The sequence below is a fragment of the Sceloporus occidentalis genome, unplaced genomic scaffold, assembly GCF_023333645.1.
Source record: "Sceloporus occidentalis isolate IW3139 unplaced genomic scaffold, rSceOcc1.0.p SCAF_3, whole genome shotgun sequence".
In the NCBI taxonomy this organism is placed as follows: Eukaryota; Metazoa; Chordata; class Lepidosauria; order Squamata; family Phrynosomatidae; genus Sceloporus; species Sceloporus occidentalis.
Window position 1 is genome coordinate 142063470 of NW_028316983.1, and position 21059 is coordinate 142084528.

Here is a 21059-nt window from a genome sequence, read left to right on the forward strand (position 1 = left end):
GTGTGAAAGAGTTTGCAGGACATTGCTTTCAAGGGTGAGAGAGGTTATCCTGTGTTAAGAAGCGAACTTCACAGATAAAGCTTGTGTGACTGGTGCACTGCAGATGATTTTCAAGATGTTCTGCTGTTGTCTCTTCTTGTATTCATCTCCATGCAATGGAGGACAAGAAAACATTATTCTGCATGAGTTCCTCTGAACATGTATGCTGTGCTACTGTGAACCAGAGAAGAACAAGTGTGGGGCTGTGCTGCAGAGAATCCTGTCATAATGTCACTGTGTTTACTGTAACCTGTCTGTTACTGCTGCTGCTGCTAATACAGACTGATTCTTTTATACTCAAGAGATGTATTTTACTCAGATGAAACAGGAGTGAGCAAAAATGAGCCCTTATATCAGTCCAGCACAGCAGTCTGTCATTAATATGGTGATCAAGGAATAATAAAATGAAGACCAAATTATCAACCAGTTCTATATGATTTTCAAAACCTCTTTACTGTCTTAGCAGCACCTTAACAACATATTAAAACATTCTGCTTTGGCCATAACTAGCCCTGGCTACAGACTGTGTGGTTCGTTTGTGTTGTTTGCTTGTGTCAGTGTGATGTTCCTGTCTTTGCTGATTTAAGCATCTTTTTTTAAAAGGAGGGGGCTCTTTCTTACAGAGATCAGACCAGCTCCTTCCTTTTGTTGCCATTGCTGTTGTTTTTATTGGTTTCTATGGCGATCATCTTCATTCAAGGCAATAGGCCGCACGCACACACGGTTTCCATGGCAATATACTAGGATGCTTCAAAAACAGGCCTGGAGTAAATAAATTCCATATTTAGTGTCTTGGCGTTTTTATGGCGATTCTGCTTGTGCTGCTCACAGGGTGTAACGGTAACCCAAGCACTTGGTCAATTTGGTTTTGTGAATCAACTTGTTATTAGTCTTCTGGAAAGTGCAGAACTGATCCCAACATTTTGTGCTCTTCTGTTGCTGGCCTTCATGTTTTCTTTTGTTTTGTCATTGTGCATTTGCATGCTTTGTTCTTGTTATAATGAACTGGCCTTTTCTTTGGGACAGACATTTTAAAAGCTACCCAATGGTAAATGGCCCTGCCATTTGGCAGAGTGAAGCAACTTCCTCTGGCAGTGTCACAGAGTGTCATGAAAGGGTAGCAAATTATTAGTCATTAATTTTGTTATTATTGCATTCTTACTGACAAGGAAAGGGAAAGGCACTCGTGGGATAATCAACTGTATATACCAAAACGACTTCATTGGCGTTAGGCACAACATATCATGTCCTTAGTGGGTGTGAGGCATTATTGGCGGATTTCACTCAAGCAGTGAAATACTTAATCTGGCACTGGGACTTACAGGTGTCAATGGTGTGGCCTTACCTACATATACACTAATAACCTTTGTAGAGTGGAAAACCAGGGAGCATTCTCAATCTGTGGGTTTTAGAAGGACCAGGGACTGCATCTGTGGGGGAAGGAGTTGGGTGTATAGACAGAAACATATATGTTCAGCAGTATGGATGGAAGCAAGAATCTCTAATGAGTGAAGGGTACATTGAAAATAGGGATAAAAGTCTTAGGACATAGAACTGTAGAGTTGGAAGAGACCACAAGGACCATCCAGTCCAACCCCTGCCATGCATGTTAATTTACATTGGCACATAATAATGAGGGAAGCTTTCAGCAGAAGTGGAGCCCCAATTGTGGCAGGAGATGAGATCCAGACTTCTCAAGCTGTTACTTGTACATTCAGATGTAATAAACCATATGGAAAACAGTAAAGATACATCCTTAATGTTTGTGCAAGGCCTCTGTTGAATAACTATGCTCTATCTATTAAAGGCGAGCTGAACTTACTTCAGTATTGTCAAAGGGACTGGTTTTTCAATCAGATCTGACAGCAGTGGGTTAGTTTAAGTGGTTTAGGACAGACTGTATGGAATTTCCCAAGGTATGACAATGGTTGGGAGTCTCAAGAGTCATATCCAGGGGCTGTGTCTATTGCTAGTCAGGTTCTATCATCTGAGGCAGTTGCCTGACTTTGCCTAAAGGTAGGGCCGGTCAGACAGAAGGAGGTCATTGGTCAAGTAAGGTCTTCTGTGTTGGCAAGACCTGTTGTTCACACAGGAAATCAAATTCTGTGGAACCTGGTCTCAACTGGTGGAAAATTTATTCAAGTGTGGCCAAAATGTTGCCTTTTCAAGCACACAGACATATTAACACAGGAGGTGAGGTATTAGAACCTGATTGCTTGATGCCTTGATTCAGACAAGTAGGCATATGCTTAATACTTTGTAGTGCTCAAGGCAGTTCATATGCACTTTCATCTTGAGAAGCAGCAAAGAGTAAGTTGGTGAAGAAAATTGTATAGACCTGGTGGCCTGCAACTCCCTCATCTTGGCATGTGCTGGGTCATGCTGCTAGGAGCTGCAGTCCAATAATAACTGGAGAATAATAGGATTCCAACCTTGATAGAGTTATAAAGAAAAAAATGGAATGGCTTTCCCTAACATTAGATCCTAATGATATGTGGGTTGTAGAATGGGATGAGCCAGGGAAAGGAAATGGGTTGAAAAGACATTGCAGGTAGCTGCTCAGGTTCCTTCTTTCATAAATTGAATTTAAAGTTTGGCTGGGCAAGTGGGAAAAGGACATAGATGTAATCTGAGTATTTTGTATATGAGATTAAGGTATGGGTTTCAAGTTCCCTATAGGCCTAACAGGAATATGCTGGGTATGGGTTACCAGCCACAAATGATTATAGGAGTGATCTGAAGAAAGTAGGCCTGTACACATCTAGTCTACACTCTCCTTCCATCTACTTTCCTAACCAGAGAGATCTGAGGGTCGGTCCAACTGTACCACAAACCCTGTCTCTGCTTCTGTGCAATGCCAGGTCTGTAAAGAATAAGACCCACCTAATATACGATCTATTAGAGGATAAGAACTGTGACCTGGCTTGCATTACTGAGACCTGGCTTGGGCCTGAAAGTGAAGCAGTGTGGGCTCAGGCTCTTCCTGCCGGGTACTCAGTTAAGGACCAGACCAGGTTAGGTGGGCGGGGGGAGGGGGGTTGCCTTGATTCACAAGAACACCTTTTCCTTAACCAGGAACCATGTCCGACAAACTGCCCATATCGAATGTATTTACCTGACCCTGAAGGCCAGAGACAGTTTAGGGATTCTGTTGGTCTACCGGCCACCCTGTGCGCTAACAGACTCCCTGGCCGAGCTGACACAGCTGGTCTCGGAGCTGGTGTTGGAGTCCCCTAGGCTTCTTGTCCTGGGGGACCTCAACATCCCCTTCAAGGCCAGTCATAGTCCAACTGGTGCGGCTCGGGAGTTCATGGCTACCATGACTGCCATGGGCCTGTCTCAACTGGTCTCAGGGCCTATGCATTCTGCTGGTAATACGCTTGATATGGTCTTTTGTACGGACATGGAGAGTCCATGGGCGGAGGTAACAAATATCTCTGCCTTGTCATGGACGGACCATTTCCTGGTCGAGGTTAAATTCAAGGCATCTACCCAGATCCCTCCCGGGGGTGGTGGACCTATTAGGATGGTCCACCCTCGAAGGCTGACGGAACCCAAAAGGTTCCAAGAAGCCCTAGAGGGCATATGGTTGGAACTGACGGCGATTCTGTTGATGCCCTGACTAACATCTGGGATACCGATCTCTCCAGGGCTATACACAGTAACACTCCCAAGTGTCCTCTCAGGCCTGCTTCCAAAAAACAGCCCTGGTATACGGAAGACCTCAGGGAAAGGAAGCGGGTTCTGCGACGACTAGAGCGTGACTGGCGAAGACACCAGCACTTAGCTGACAAGGCACTCCTGGACTCTCATTTGGAGGCCTACGGAGTGGCAATAAGTGCAGCTAAGAATTCGTTCTATGCTGCACGTATTGCGTCTGCGGAGTCGCGTCCGGCAGAGCTGTCAGGGTAGTGAGGGAGCTTACCCAGTTGCCCTCCTCCCTGAACTCTATTTTGGAACCATCCAAGGCCTGCTGTGACGAGTTTAATAACTTCTTCGCGGATAAAACCTCTCGGATAAGGGCTGATCTCAATGCCAGTATTTCTTCAGGATCCAGAGTAGAGGTCCCCAGAGCTTCCATGGACTCGATTGTACTGGATCATTTTGAGTCTGTGAGTACCGAGGAAGTGGACAAGATCCTTCGAAGTGTTAGGAAGACAATGTGCTCTCTCGATCCCTGTCCCTCTTGGCTAGCAGCTCGGGGGGGGGGGGCGGTTGTAACTGTTATGTTGCGCCGCATAATTAATTCATCTTTTAGGGAAGGGCATTTTCCATCCAGCTTGAAATTGGCCATTGTAAAACCGCTGTTAAAAAAGCCCTCCCTAGACCCCCTGATTCGAAGTAATTATTGGCCTGTTTCCCTGCTGCCTTTTTTGGGGAAGGTGATCGAGAGGGCAGTTGCCTTTCAACTTCAATCGGTCTTGGATGAAACAGATTTTCTAGACCCATTTCAAACTGGCTTCCGGGCGGGCTATGGAGTTGAGACTGCCCTGGTCGCCCTGGTCGATGATCTCCGTCTGGGCATGGACAGGGGTAGCGTGTCCCTGTTAGTGCTCTTAGACATCTCAGCGGCTTTTGATACCATTGACCATGGTATCCTTCTGGAACGCCTGAGGGAGTTAGGTATCGGGGGCACTGCGCTCCAGTGGTTCCGTTCCTACCTCTCGGGTAGATTCCAAATGGTGCAGCTGGGGGACGTGTGCTCCGATAAGAGGGCACTTACATCTGGTGTTCCTCAAGGAGCCATTCTGTCCCCCATGCTATTCAACATTTACATGAAACCGCTGGGAGAGATTATCTGGAGACACGGGGCGCGGTGTTATCAGTACGCTGATGACACCCAAATATGTTTCTCTGTGTCTCCGACTGATGCAGTGACCAGGGATGGCATCTCTCCTCTGGACGCCTGTCTGGAGTCAGTAATGGGCTGGATGAGGGAAAACAGAGTCAGCTTGAATCCAGAGAAAACGGAAGTACTCGTGATAGGTTTCCCAGGCCCGGGGATGGAGATTTGTCCACCTGTCCTGAATGGGGTCACGCTTCCCCTGAAGGACTCAGTTCGCAGTCTGGGGGTGCTTCTGGACTCGTCACTCCACCTTACATCTCAGGTGGATGCGACAGTCAGGAGTGCTTGTTATCAGCTTCAGCTGATACGCCAGCTGCGACCCTACCTGGGCCGGGGGGACCTTGAAACGGTGGTACATGCTCTGGTGACCTCTCGGTTGGATTTCTGTAACGCGCTCTACATGGGGCAACCCTTGTACCAAACCCGGAAGCTTCAATTGGTGCAGAATATGGCAGCGAGGTTGGTCACTGGATGTTCCAGGACCAGCCATATAACGCCTGTCTTATACGATCTGCATTGGCTGCCCATTCGCTTCCGGGCGCAATACAAGGTGTTGGTTATTACCTATAAAGCCCTAAATGGCTTGGGCCCAGGGTACTTGAAGGACCGCCTCTCCCCATATAATCCGCCCCGCGCTCTCAGGTTGGCCGGGAAGCAGCTCTTGAGGGTTCCTGACACGAGATATTCCATGACTGCACAGAGGGCGTTTTCTAGCTCTGCCCCGCAGCTTTGGAACTCTCTTCCCGGTGAGCTCCGCTCGGTTACCTCCCTTGACCTATTTAGGAAGAAGTTAAAGACTTTCCTCTTTCAACAGGCTTTCCCCCAGATGTTATGAGATTTGCTCTCTCCCCGTTGCACCAGCACTTTCTGCTAGTTTGTTCGGTTTTATCTTGTAAATTTTTACTCTGTTTTTAATTAATCTGATGTATTGTTGTGGTTTTTATATGAATACTGTTTGTAAATTGTACATTGTGTAGTACTCTGTTGTAACCCGCTTTGATCTCCCAGGAAAAGTGGGCTATAAATAAACAGTTTATTATTTATTATTATTAATATCTTGCTTGCATGGTGATGACAATAGCCCAGTGTGATCGAAACAAGATTGCTTTAAATATAGGCATAATAGGTATAAAGTGCCAGTGGCTATACTGTTTGGGGGTTTGGGTCCCCAAAAAGTAACTTTTCCAAGCTCTAGAGAGTACCCTGTTAATCCCTCCTTCTACTCAAGTGATATCTTCAACCATTGCCTGGCTACCCATAGTACTGTCTTACAGTATAGCTAAGCAGGCCAACATTTCATTCTTTTGACAAGCTAACAGGGTGATACATGGCTCAAGACACTTGTCTTAACACGCTGCAGAGAATTGTTGGTACCTTTAAGGTTGCCCATTTCTAGCAGTCTATGTTTCTTTGTCCTCTGGCATGTTTTAATTCTTTACCTGCCAAGCAACACAATCCAAGCAGAGCATCTCCTTCTCTCTTTTCATGCTGGAAATGTCTGAGAAAAAAAACCATTCTCGTCTCTTTGGCTCTTCTTAAGATTATATGCCTGTGTTCTCATTCTCTTTGGCACTTCCTCAAGTGCCATCATATAGCATCCAAAACCTCAAGATAACATGCACAGCCTTCTGGGGTTCTATTTGCTGAGGAGTTGTTTGCAGATTTATGGGCTGTCTTTTTCGCTATCTGTCACAGCCCATTCTGAACAAGTTGAGACATGCCTAGGTGTACCATAGCAAAGAAATCTCTGAAACCATGCTGAGCACCTTGGGCAATGAATACACTTCCAGTGGAATCAGTTATTTCAAAACCCTACTTAGGGCCAAAGGATTTGAAGATATTTCAGTGACAGTGCAACTTGAACATTGCTGTGTTGTAATCTCAGTGACAGGTTTGGCTTCTTTAAATAACCGGTGAACACTAGGGATATCAATGCACAACTCACAGCCATGGCCTCAGGGAAAATGCACTTAGCTGATACTTAGAAATTGGTTGTCACAGCACATTTTCTGTGGCCCAACCTAGTTTTAGAGCATATTCCAAAGGTGAGGCGATTCATGCTCGCATTAAGTAGCACATGGCTAGACAGAACAAGGTTTTTCCCCCCTAGATATATTTTCTTCAGTGAGGGCAGTGTTGATTAGCACTCTGACATAATGGCATGCTGATACATTGGTCAATTGATAACAACTGGGTTGAATCCTCCCTACCGCCCAACTACCCAGTGATCACTGCTAAACAAACATACTAGCAGGATTTGCACAAGGGCAATGACAAACCATATACTAATGTGAGCTTCTTTCCAGAGTAAAGGGAGATGCAAGGGAATGTAGTTTGACAGGATGGAACGTGAAGCACAGGTGGCACTGCAGATCAAAGTTGGGATTCACCAGCATTACATGAGTCAGGGAAGAGCCAGCATAGTGTAGTGGCTTAAACACTGGACTACAGTTCTGGAGAACAGGGTTTGAATCCCTGCTGAGCCATGGAAATGCACTTGGTGAGTTTGGGCAATTCACATTCTCTCCGCCTCAGAGGAAGGCAAAGCAAACCCCCTCTGAACAAATTCTGCCAAGAAAACCCCATGGTAGGTTTACCTTGGGGTCACCACAAGTCAGAAATGACTTGAAGGCATGCAGAAGCAACAACAATCAGGCATCTGTGAAAGAAAACTGGCACCATGGCTGCCAAGATGAAGACAGCCCAGAAGAGCAAGAAAAGACAGAACGGGTGGAAAAGCAGGGCTTGTCAGTTGCACACCTACCAATAGTACATTGTTAAGAGCATCACATGCATAGGAAATGAGTGTTGGAGACAGAAAAGGGGCAGATTTCTCTTGAAAGAGCTTAACTGGCTACTGGTTCATTTTTGGTAGATATCAAAGTGCTGGTTATGACCTTTAAAGGCCCATATAGCTTGGATTCAGACTATCTAAAAGACCACATCTCCCTATAAGAACCAGCCCAAGTTTGAAGATCTTTAAGAAGGGCTTTCTTTTGGTCTCAACACCATCACAGCACATTTGGTGATGGTACAGAAGAGAGCCTTCTTAGTGGCTGCTTCCAGGTTGTGGAATTCCCTTCTACATTTATCCCCCTCTCTGCTCTCTTTCTGCTGACAAGTTAGCACCTTCTTATAGGCAGACCTATTTTTAATCATATAGCAGAACAGTGTTAAAAGTGATGTATGGTGTGTGCTGTGTGTATTATCTTGTATGTTTTAATTATGTTTTAACACTATTTTGAATTATTTTTAACTATCTCCTTTTAATAGCACCACTGTTTAATTTTTTAAAACCTTTGTAATATAACATTTGATCCAACATCTCTTTTTATTCATTGTAAGCTGCCTTGGGTCCCTTGGAACAGCAAAATCAGGCAATAAATTGAATAGATTTATAAGTAAATAAATAAATAGACAAACCCAAGCTTGACAGAGCAGAGCTAAACCAGGGAAAAAGTTGTTAATCTTAATTGGCAGGTTTTATGTCTATTTTATCTCCTGTACGTAAAGCGCTGTGTAAATTTTACAGTGCTATATAAATAAATGATGATGATGATGACGACGATGATAATAGAATTGGACAATTAAGCCTGAATATAAGCCACTATAAATAATTATTTTATTTGTAATTACTTTCTTTTCCTATAACAAAGATATAAATAAATAGCAGACAGTACTCTACACCAGCTTCTTATATTTAACTAACCTCTCCAGGACCATCCTTCCAAATCTCCAATTGTTTGTAGAACTGGCTTCCTTCTCACCTTACTGCTGAATGCCCAGTAAAGTAGATTTGGAAGGGAGGTTTCAGTTGCCGCAAAAGTGTCACAATTGTGACTAAAGTTGTATCTCCACTGCAGATATAATCCAGTTTGACACCTCTTTAACTGGCTCAATGCTATGCAGTTCTGGGAACTGTAGTTTGTTGTCTCACCCAGCGTTCTCTGACAGAGAAAGGGAACAAAACTACAGTTCCCTGAACTCCATAGCATTGAGCCAGGGCAGTAAAAGTGGTGTCAAATGGAATTATTCCTGCAGCAGCTATGAATACAGAACAGTTACTCCATAATGCTTATTGTGTAGCCACTGTGACTTCAAAACAGTGCAGAACAGTGACTTCATATTGCTTATTGCTCCCTGTAAGCCAAATCAAATATGATAATATGGCCATAGTATTAGTTCTGAGAAGTACAACCCATGGTCAGAGACACAGAGATAGGAAGTCTACTAATTTATACTAGTGATGTAGATTCAATTCCCATCCCTTGAATTATCTGGAATAAGCTAGAGGTTGTCATTCTTTAGCTCTCATAGAGTTTTTTAAATAGTTCCAGGAAAAGGAGAGGTGAAAACATTACCCCAATGCCCCCAACTAAGAGGAAATTTTGCCATTTTATAGGGCATTTAGGGACATTTGGGACAACATTTTCAACAACAAAAAGTTTGAAAAAGGTGCCACGGAAACATCTGGGGGCCTAAAAATGTCATGGGGGATATAATCTCTGCACTATTGTTGTTGATCCATTGTTGCTGTTTTTATGTTCAGTTTCTTGGCTATTAGTTCTTGTCATTTTTTTAGCATCCTCTAAGATTGACGTGTTTTAGTAAACAGGTTCATGTTACCATTGCATTTTGTTGGGCTCCTTTTATAGTAATTTTGTTATAGTAACAAACGCTGAGTCTCAAAGAGTTTAGTTGATTTTGGAGGAGGGAAATCTTGATATCTCCTTCATTCATTCATCCATTTATACCTGATATTTTCCACAGAATTGGGACTCATGGCAGCTTAGAGAAATTAACATAAATACCTATAAAAACACACATTGGTAAAAAGTTATCATTAAAATGCAATTAAACAATCTGTGAAATTAAAAACAATGTTTAATACACTTGTTAACAGGGCAGGGAATGAAAATCAGATTTTATAAAAGCTAACTAATACTTAAAATAACCAGTAGATGGCAATCTTTACTGTAAACAAACATCTCCTTGAACAAACTCTTCTCCACTGAGACTCTAATATATTCCATATTCTGATGGGGGAAAAGATCCTTTTGCCAAGCATCTCAGTTACATCAAAAGACCTTAACGATGGGCTAAAATGTTTGGCACTAATTCCTCCAGTAATTAGGTTAATGCTATGATGCCTTTTAAAAAGGCTCAGAGAATTACTTCACATGTCACTCAGTCTAAATCCAAAGTGATTGGCAGTTTATTTTAAATTTTAGGGATGTTAATATTAATTTTTGTAGAATCTCTGTCAAAGCAGGTCACAGCTAAGTGATCTTAATTGGTCGAGAATGGAAGACAACTTAAGTGTGTCTTATTCCCTATGCAAAACTGGCAAGACCCAGCATGACTGCAGGTTTCCACCTTCCTCCCTCTCCTCTCACACTCTTTACACTCCTTTACAGCAGTGTTAATTGGGACAATAGTCTTGTTCAGAAGAACAGATGTTTGTAACTCAAGCATGAGGAAGCCTACGTCTTGGTAAACAGCATGCTCTTACCCGCTAGCATGGGTTACTCACATTGCTGGTCACAAGGCACTGGAAAGCCAGTGCCTGTGGAATCAGATGCTGCTTTTCTGTGCTGAAAAAGTCAAACGTTGGAAAGTCTTTTCATCCCCCCCCCCTTCCCTCAAACAATCCACTTTGGCTAGTGTGGAGCTGGGAATTAGGTGCACCTGGTGAAAAGTTGTTTCTCAGTTATCTCCACTGAACTCCTCTGAAAAAGCAGGTCCTACATGTTAATACACCTAAAGATGGCTACCCATGCATTTCTCGATTCTTCAGATCTTTGACCACTTGGCAGTTGAATGTGTGAATTTGGTTGCACTAAAAAAGTATATGGTTCGAGTTGAGGCAACACTGGCGATATGACATGCCCACATACAAACAATAATTTTAAGAGCGTAGCTGTGGTAGGAGGAATGAGGGCATTGCCGTCCTAAATAAAAAATTATGTCCCCCAACAACATTTTCCTTCAGTCGCAAAATTTATAGCATTGCAGAGAGTGAGACACTGACAACCATTCACAGCTAGAACTCCTGCGCACTATTTGCTGTGTTTACAGTACTTTGGTAAATTTACCTTCCCCTACTTTTGGCGAGCCAGTGTGGTGCAGTGGTTTGAGCATTGCACTGTATAACTCTGGAGACCAGGGTTCAAATTCCTGCTCAACCATGGAAACCCACTGGGCAAGTCAACTCTTTCAGCTTCAGAGAAAGGCAAACCCCTTCTGAACAAATCTTGCCAAGAAAACCCCATCATAGCATGGATGTAGTGGGGGGGGGGGGTTCGTGGGGTCCGGACCCCTCCTTCCGTTAGATACAATGAATAGTGTGTGCTGCTGCACCGCTGTGCCCAAGCCCCATTATAATGTTGGGACTTAGTCTGGACCCCCCTTCCCAAAATCCTGGCTATGTCCCTGATCATAGGGTCACCGTATTTCAGAAATGACTTGAAAGCACACAACAATAAAAACTTTTCTTTGGATGCCTAAACTGTGTTTATAAATGCTTGACTGAGATTTTGAGTTACTGCAGTGCTAGAAATTTGAGACTGAAGGAAAATTTCAAGGGGGAGCCGAATTCTTATTTGCGGGGCAATGCTCTCATTTTCTCCTCTCCTATAACTACATCCTGGATCACTTACTGAGCCGCTTTCCAGCATAGGTTTCTGTTTTAATAAGATATGAACCCACATGTTAAGAGTTATTTATGATTTTTCCGCAAATTAGTCATCTTCTCTCTCTCCACCTGCCGACCCTAGTTCTCATTAATAAGTGTCCTAAAAGTAATATAGAGAAAATCTATCAAACATCCATCTCACAACATATCCCTAGCCTTCTCTGGTTGTGGTTTTTTTAGATCCCTATTTGTCTTAGTGATGTAAAATACCAGGCTGTAATGAAGAGAGAAATGAACTTCTCTCTAGCCTTTTAAACAACTTAATAGCAGAATGTGATGCTTTTAATATGCACTGATTTTCTGTTTTCTAGTTAGTCTGGAAGAACCTTAACAATTCTGAGGATGTTTCAACCCCTTTTGGATGGCTAGTAGCAACTATACCTTCCTGACATTTGTTTTATATGGAACACACACTCCCAGGTGCAGAAAATAATTCTGCAATTCAAATTAAGCCACAGAAAGAAAAGAATGTGTTGGTTTTGCAACTTAATATTAAAGATAATGGACAGAATCTTTTTGGATAATTACATATATGTAAGCTACAGTTATGCATTCGTAACTGCTATGCAGTCACAGTACCAATGTAGTCCCTAGTTTAGGATCTATATAGCAATTTTGAAAGTCCTCCAAACCCTACTCACCAGTAAGCAGACACTGGGATTGATGGGAGTCTGCTTCCCTGTTGATTGAGAATTGATTGCCTGGTGTTTCCACCTACTCCCTCACACAAGTGATCTTTGGTACATGGTGGATTTGTGATGGAGTCTTTTCCTTCCTGTTGCACCAGAGATTGCTTCTGTGGGAATGTGAGGCACCAACATCTCCATCAACAAGGAAATGGACCTATTGGGGGTTAGGGGGGAGTGGTTGGCCAAAATCCATTATGTAGCTCCATATTTATGGTGCTGCATAGTACATAATGGCAATACAGAATTCTGCAGATTAAAAAAAAACCCAATCTTATACTTATCCATACTTTGATATGTAGGAATTTTGTTGGAGGTGATAAGGAGGTGATAAGGAGCCTTCTTGTAAGATTCACACCTACAGTCTTGTTACTGCTCAGCAAAGCTGGGTGTGTGAATCACTATATTTATCGAGATCCAACACAATGCTAGATATTATGTAGAACATGGAGGTGATCACCAGTTTCTGCCTACTGGTTTGGCCATGTAAAATATCTGAAGAACAATGCTTCACCAGGGTCTGATGAAGGAACTGCGGGGGAGAATAAGCAGGAGAAAAAAGAATATATAATGAGGAAAGCGAGTGTGAATCACAAGGAATTCTTGTGCCAACTTTTTCTCCTGAAATTATTGAGCAAACTGTAGGTCTGCCATCCACTAATTTAAACAAACAAACAAGAGACTGAGCCTAGCCCACACAAATTAAATAATTATAATTAAAACTATATGGTGTTTTGTCATTATTCCAGCACTTTCTGTACATCTTTTAGTCCATATTGCATGTGGGTGTTTTGTTGTTCTTTGCAAACTTTGAGTGCCTATCCATTAGGAAGCAGAAGAGGCGCACCCAAAAGTAAAGAAATGCCTTTTGTGTGTCATGAGGAATCACAAGTATGCAAAAAGCATCACTGCAGTTGGTGTTACCCAGTGTGGATGCCCAAAAAGGGATGTGGGAGGTTGGCAGATTGTCCTGCTCCCCCTCTCTCCCACTACCTCACTCTCATGCCCTGCAGCTACCTACCTGTCATCTAGTCAGACCACTGCTGTGAGCCAGTGCTGTAGCCTCTGGATGGCCCATTCAGGGTCTGGCATGGCTGCTGGGTGGAGAAAGGGAGGCAATACCCTTTTTAGTTCACCCAGCAGCTGCACCAATCTCACTGGGTATACCACCACCACCCTGGTTGTATACCCCATTGGGTCCACACAACTTGCACCCCTTAGTGATACCCCTGAAAAAGCATGCAGCATCCTAAGCCCTGAACAAGAGGATTCCTGTGCAGGGAAAGAGGGCAGCAGTAAAGACAGTCTGAAACATTTTGTCGCTTTGCATGTTTGAATGTCCTAAGAGTTGTCCCTTAATTGTCTTTTCTTCCTAGAGTCACTTTGTGCAAAAGATGGTCCCAGGTGCCTGTCAAACTCTTGCCAAAAGGTCTCTGAATGTAGTGCTGCTGCTGCTACTGCTACAAAGGGGGCTGCTTGCCACTGTCCAGATGTGTCGTTGGGTGACATGCCAGCAGAAGATTGTGCCCAAACATCCAGTGACCCTTGTGCCTCCAGCCCATGCCTCCATAATGCTACCTGTTCAAGTGCTGCAGGAAACCTCAGCTTTACTTGCCACTGCCTCATGGGGTACACTGGAGCTACCTGCGAAACTGTCCTCAGGACATGTGACTTGCATTTTTGTAGGCATGGAGGCACTTGCCAGGAGGATCCAAATGGTCCTGCCTGTCTCTGTACTGAAGGATACACGGGTATATACTGTGAAACGGACCTTGATGAATGCCTTTCCAACCCTTGCCTCAATGGGGCAGTTTGCAGAGACAGGATCAATGGATATGCCTGCTACTGTGTTCCAGGCTACCAAGGGAAGCACTGTGACCTAGAAGTGAATGAATGTGTTTCGGATCCTTGCCTGAATGGTGCAACGTGCCTGAACTTGATAGGGAAGTACGACTGCCTTTGCCCTCTTGAATACACAGGTAAGAATCTATGTGAAGGTACATAATATTGCTACAGATACAAACAACTTACATGTTCAAACATAAATGCTGGTTACTGTTTGCTCCTAGAAAGCATAGAATCATAGATATATACCCCAGAGGACAGAGGAGGGGGAGGCTTAAGGCTCCCTAATGCTAGGACAGGGGGTTGTGTCCCACCTGCCTGAAATGAACTGAGAAAATTGGATTACCAAGATTCCTGTGTGGGTTTCTCAGGAATTATAAATCAGAAGTGTACTAAATGATTAAGATCTAAGATTAAGAGTGCAGTTGTGAGATCTCCCAGGAATAATAAAGGCTGCCTGTAATCTATCCTTGGTACACTTACTTAAAGTAAGGTCCACTGAACACACAGAGGGCCTTTCCAAGTTCACATTCTTCATATTTAAGGTGAGAATTGATGAACAATTAATTTTTCCTCCCCCTGCAAGTACCTACAAACTAATAACAGCTTGAGCACTAGTAACAAGGCCCTTCCATCTTAATAACAGATCTGGGAGTTATGACCATAGGCCTGGAGGGTATCCCAAGGGTGATCTAGTCTTCTAATCCTCCCCCTGACATTGCAGGAATCCAGTGCTAAAGTAAACCTGAGGGGTGGGCATCCAACCATTGTTTAAATGCATCTGGTGAAGGAAAGTCCATCACCTTCATAAGGAAGTCTCTTCTGTTGTAAAACAGTTTTTTCTGTTAGGACATTTTCCCCAAAGTTTAGTCAGAATCCTCTTTCTTATAACTTAAACTTATTGGTTCAGGTCCTATGGTTTGGAGCTGTGGAAAACAAGTGTAGCTATCTTCCACATGAAATCCCCCCCGCCACCCCAATCTGATTCAGGTTTGTAAATGCCCAAGGGAACCCACATGGCTTAACATTTCATCTAGTTGTCTTCCAGGGAAAGCCAATAATTGTTGGAGCTGGAGCAGCTACAGTGTGGAATAATTTGTGCTGTAGTGTGTGCTGCTTCATTAAACCCAAGCATTTTTTTTCCACTTGTGCCTATCCATGCTTTGAACACACCATCCTTCATCCAGTGATAATCAGATCACTACCTTCATTAGCAGCATCTGCAATTTTTACAGACAAGAAGAATCCACAGACAATTTGCAAGGTGGACTGAGTGTCATACCAGGCCAGTTATCCACCCCACTTCATAAATGGCAGAAAAGCACCTCTATATTACAGCTCTGGAAGAATAAGATAATCCCATCCACTCCTTTTACCAATCATTGACACTATTTCAGAATGTCAGATTAGTACCATTGCCCCAAGAGTAACTATTGTTGTCATAGGCCTAAATCCAATTGGTAGTCTTAACTAAAGTAGTCCCATTTAATTAATGGGAATGTATAAATTGACAGCTATGTAAGCTCAGTTGACTCGGTGGGGCTACCCTAAATGGGATGTATTTACACTACAGAATTAATGCAGTCTGACACCACTTTAACTGCCATGGCTCGATGCTATGGAATTCTTTTTAATTGTCATGGCTCCAACTTATGTATCCTGGCATTTGTAAGTTGTTGTGGCACCAGAGCTCTCTGACAGAGAAGGCTAAATATCACACAAAACTAGTTTTGTGAGATATTTAGCCTTCTCTGTCAGAGAGCTCTGGTGCCACAACAATTTACAAATTCCAGGATTGCATAAGATGGATCCATGACAATTAAAGAGGTTTTAAACTGCGGAGCTTATGGCTTACTAAATCGATTTACCTCTCTGCCTGGTTTAAAGCTTAATTCAAGCGGCATCGTGATGTTATCAGAAGATTTTTGTCACCAAATTTGCCACCCAAATACATCCCAGGTCTATCCCAGGAGTGTTCCTCATGGCTCTTTTTGGATCTGGGAGTTTTCTGGCTTACGAAAATGGCAGCCGGAGTACTCCTGGAAGCAGTGATGGACCCGGGTTGTATTTGGGCAGCAAATTCGGTTGCAAAAACCTTCTGATAACATCAGGATGCTGCCTAAATTAAGCTTTAAGCCAGATAGGGGTAAATAAAATTTAGTAAGACATGGGATAAGTTCCTTCATTAATTCTGCAGTGTGGCAGCAGCCTGGGATTGGATTTAGACCATGATTACACTCTAGAGTTGGAAATCATGTCGCTGTTCAATGTTGAACTGCAGCTCCCAGTAGCTTCAGACAATATAGTCACTTGTCAGGAATGCTGGTAGCTGTAGTGCAACAACATCTTGACAGCCACAAAACTCCCAACACTGCTGTAGAGACATGCAAGTAGTGCCCAGGGATGAAATTCAGATGCCAAAGGCAGAGCTGGAAAAGAATAAATAACAATAATAATAAAATTTTATTTCTATCCTACTTCTTCAATAAGATTGAAAGAAAGAAACTTTGGCAAATCATGTATTTATTTATTTGCATCCCACCCTATGTTCTGGAAGAGGGCAGCGTGTACATAAAATCACTTTATACAGTTTGAAATAATTCATAATTCACAATAACAAGCAAAATAAAGTTAAGTCTACAAAAGCTCATGCTGCCAACTTCTTTCTTTCAGTTAGTCACAAAGGTGCTACAAGATCTCTTTACATAATAATAAACAAGTACTGTAAATGAAACAAACTAAACATAAATTTAACAATTTAATAAGTCAAAGGAGCTTAAAAAGTTAGAACTCTTGAATACATGACTACAACTTTATGCTGGAGCTACCCATAAATGAGTAGATGAGGTCCCAGAGCAGCATCCCACCACCATGCAGTGATGAATGCATCAGCATGCCATTATATCCATTCTTTCTGAAAGTAACTTTCATGTTCTGGCCCAGGGGTTTCCATTTGGCCTGCCAGATGGCCCTTTATGATGGATATCAGACACTTTCTAATTTACAAATCGAGACAGAGACAAAAGGCTCTTTTGCCATCTTAGCATTCTCACCCATGTGGACTGGAAGAAAGGACTTATCCAGACAGAAGGCAAGTCTCTGGAAGTATCAGGACTTCCCAGTTCTTTTTCTTTTGATCTTACCTGCACATTCTTGGTTTTGTATCCAAACTCTTTCTTGAAATATCCTGAGTTTCCCTGAGACTCATGTAACATTACAGAAATTGCCTTTCACCAATTTCCACTGAGACCACCACCACCACCACCACCACCATTATTATTAGAGTTATAGCCAAAGTGTTAAAGTCCTTTGGCAATATAATGGTAGTTAAGTATTGGGATTATTTTCTTTTATTGCTCCCATTCTTCTTTCCCTCACTTGAATATGCTGGCCTGGGAACAGCTGCTATGTTTCTTGGTGGCCATCCTAGCTAGCTCTTGGATAACAAACACACTGCTGTGGAGGTGTACATTTCATTTTGGGAAATACTAGTTTAATTTAAACTAACCTGGAGAGTTGAGAATAAAAAGTCCTTGTAGGTAGTGGGAGTTCCCTTGGAATGCTTCAGAGTGGGGAAAATGTCATGTAGATCACCCCTCCTCAAAACAGACAAACAAAACCCCTGAACAAAAATCAGGGGCTTTCCAATTTTGCCAGTCCATCCAGATGGGCCCAAAGACAGTTTGAGCAGAAACCAAGTGCTTAATCTGCTTAAGTGATTCCTTCTAAATGCACACAAGACAGAAACAACCAGCTATGATTTCTAAGGAGAAAGCTTTGTTAAAGCCTTTAACACAAAAGAGCCCTTTGACAGTGCCACAGCCAGTGGTAAATTGCCAGTGGACAGCCATTCAGATTTTGTTTTTATTCCAAATATTTTGTTTTTATTCCAAATATCATCTTTGAAAAAAATTATTGCCTCACATGTTTGTTTCCAAAACAATTGTGTAGCAGATAAATGGGTTAGCAATTGATTTTAATGGCATGTGGACCCATGAGATTCCTTATCAGAAGATTATCAGGTAAGCCATACCCCTCTTTAGCCAAAATATTCTGTCCTTACTGTTCTTTTCTGGTCCAAAGAACCTGAACCTTTCTCTGTAACTGTGGGCTTTCTCAGTCAGTGGGTTTGCAGTAAAGAACAACAGGATCAGTTTCTGATGTCCCTCCTCTGATCTAGAACTTGTCACTTGGAGAAATGCTATTTTCTCAGTGAAAATGGTTGGCAGGAGTGTCTTTTACTTGAAGATCATGAATGACCTTTCCTGATAGGGGGTAAGCCCTTCTCAGCCAAAAGACTCAATGATCCTGCAATTTTGTATTCAAAACATAGAGTGGAATATTATAATAAAGTTCTTTCTTTCCTTCTTTCTTTCTTTCTTTCTTTCTTTCTTTCTTATTTGAAAGAGAAATCCACTTTGCCAGCTCCACCCAAGATTTGATATGAACCACAGAACCATCTTTTTTCCCCTAGAAAATATTGTGGTCCAAAATTCTGATTCAGAACACTTGATACATACAGTAAACCCCAGTTTTGCTGATCAAACCAGATGACATGTAGCCAAGAGTTTGCCTTCTACTTTTAGGACCATCCAAACTGAATAATATCATTTAGTGTCTCAGACATATTCCTCTTGGGCTTCCCTCCAGGCTCCCTTTCTATTCATCCACAATCTGTTCCTTTCTTTCCTATTGTGAGAGTTTGTTGAACAGCGTGCTAAACTCTGTCTCTTCCTCTTTTGAAGATCTTCTGTAGCTTCCACCAGCTCCTTACCTGCCTCTCCTTTCCTGGATCTCCATGCCCACTTAGTTCATCTATTGATCTTCTTGACCCACAGTATTGTGTGCAGCTTTCCCTCTCACATTAGCCACCACCATGTTCATTCTGCTTTCTCTGCTCAGTGGTGCTACCTACTGTTTTCATATAATGTAGCCAGTAGTTTTAACCATCTCCTGATTTTCTCTGTACCACCCTCTGGACACAGTCCCATTGTGTTGCTGACTATCCAGTGAAACTCTCTTGCCATTAAATTATGAGGTTCAGGCTACTGAGAGAAGTTGAAAACTCTTACACATATTATTTTCAAACCAAGCATCAGTGTTTCAAAGAATCTAACACTTTGTAAGAGGCATTCCATGTTGCCTTACAAACACATTTTCATTTATCCAAAGAGTGATATTAGGTTCAAAAACACACTCCGTCAAAACCCTAATATTCCCCCTTGGGGGAAAACATTATAAAACATACAATATGCAAAAATAAGAAATACTTCTATGTATTTTAAAATACCTTTTTGTTTTACCTGTCATAAAAATGGGATCAACTAATCATTACTGAACATATTTGGACTTTGAATTGCACATGGGCTAAGCTAACAGAATTTCAAGGAAAAAAGCACAGCTGGAGATCAGCACAATATGTTCTTGGTAATCCCATTTCACACAGTGGCTTTCTCAGGCTTGTGAAATCTCCCCATGAAATTTCCCATAATACCCTTTAATATTGGACATTATTTTAATAGCCTGCTCTTGAGTTCGGATGACATTGACTTGGTGGAAGAAACTTGCCTTTATTTGCAGGTTAAGTGAACCTTTTTACACATAAGTTCTGTTAAAATCAGTTGGCATGACCTCTGAGTAAATAGGCACTATCTAGCACAAGTAAATGTAAACCTAATGAAATCAATGAGCATAAATGAATATATTTTGATGCTGGATTCCGACTCATTTGTTTCATACCTGAGCTCTAGAATATTTCCAGAAATGTTCATGTACTATTTAATAATGCAACAGACATTTGCTTTTTTCAGGAAGATCTGTTTGGAACTAGACTATAAAGATTAAAACCAGAACTAATCTGAAACTACTTAAATTTTTACATGAAAAATCTGATACTGCCTCTCCAATATATTTGCACTCTTTGTGAAAACATTCACTTATTCATTGAAACTAACCCTCATTTATTCTTATTCTTCCTTACTGATATTGACACAGTCAAATATGATTGGAAGTGTATTATTATGTCATCTTATTCACCATGTAGGCCCTGACTGGATGTGATTATTTTTGTGATTAATTTGGAGAAGGAAAAACCAAGCATCCAAGGAGGGAAACAGGAATAAGTAACAACTATGGGCCTGTACAGACAGGCCAGAATAAAGCTGCTTCAGATCACTTTGAAGGTATGTTGTTTAAATGACACACACATCCTAAGAGGCCAGAAGCTGCACCAAAGCTGCGCTCCAGTCCTCCAGTGCATCATTTAAACAGCATACCTCCAAAGTGCCCCGAAGCAGCTTTATTTTAGCCTTTCTATATGGGCTCTTAGAGAACAATTCTACCAAACATTTTTTTAAATACACACACAGCCTGAATGTTCTCCTGAAGAAGCTTCTGCTGCTTTGGATTGCTGGATTAAACTTGAAAATCAAAAGTGGTGATTATTTGTTATACGGCTAAAACAGTCCTCATTCATCTGAAAGGTTTGGCTTAGTCGGGTAAGGAAAGAAACTGTGACTACTGTATGGTGTGCGAAGACATTTGAGTGCAAGCATTTTCAGAGAAGGAGAATTAAAATACAGGTTTAAGCCATCTCCACACCCCCTAGGGTGTGCAGGAGTATATCAAAAGGTAAAAGCAGATCTCTTCCGTTGACTGACATAGACCTCATTTGAAAGCCTGCCTTTAGTTAATATCCATCATGCATACACCAAATGATATTTCAAATGAGAAGTATGTTGCCTTCCTGCCACCCTGCTGCTACCAGTAGGGGTCTCAGCCTAGGCCAAGCGATGAGAGAAACTACAGAACAACAGGAAAGCCAGAGTGCAGAAAGAAGGAAAAGCCTATTAACTGCCAGCATGGCTGCTCTGAAATGATCACGTTCAACCTGGACCTCCTGTTGTACACAGGAAGTTCCATTTGTAATGTGCCCTGTTAGCCAAGCCTA

At 42.2% G+C, this 21059-nt stretch overlaps 1 protein-coding gene across 1 annotated transcript in view; it reads left to right on the plus strand.

Annotated features, from left to right (window-relative positions):
• Window positions 1-10188: 10188 nt before the first annotated feature.
• Window positions 10189-21059, plus strand: part of CRB1 (crumbs cell polarity complex component 1) — a 113953-nt gene continuing 103082 nt past the window's right edge. The window contains exons 1-2 of the mRNA XM_089518337.1: window positions 10189-10204; window positions 13612-14244. Coding sequence (XP_089374463.1) covers window positions 10189-10204; window positions 13612-14244 — 649 coding nt within the window. The remainder of the gene's footprint in view (window positions 10205-13611; window positions 14245-21059) is intronic.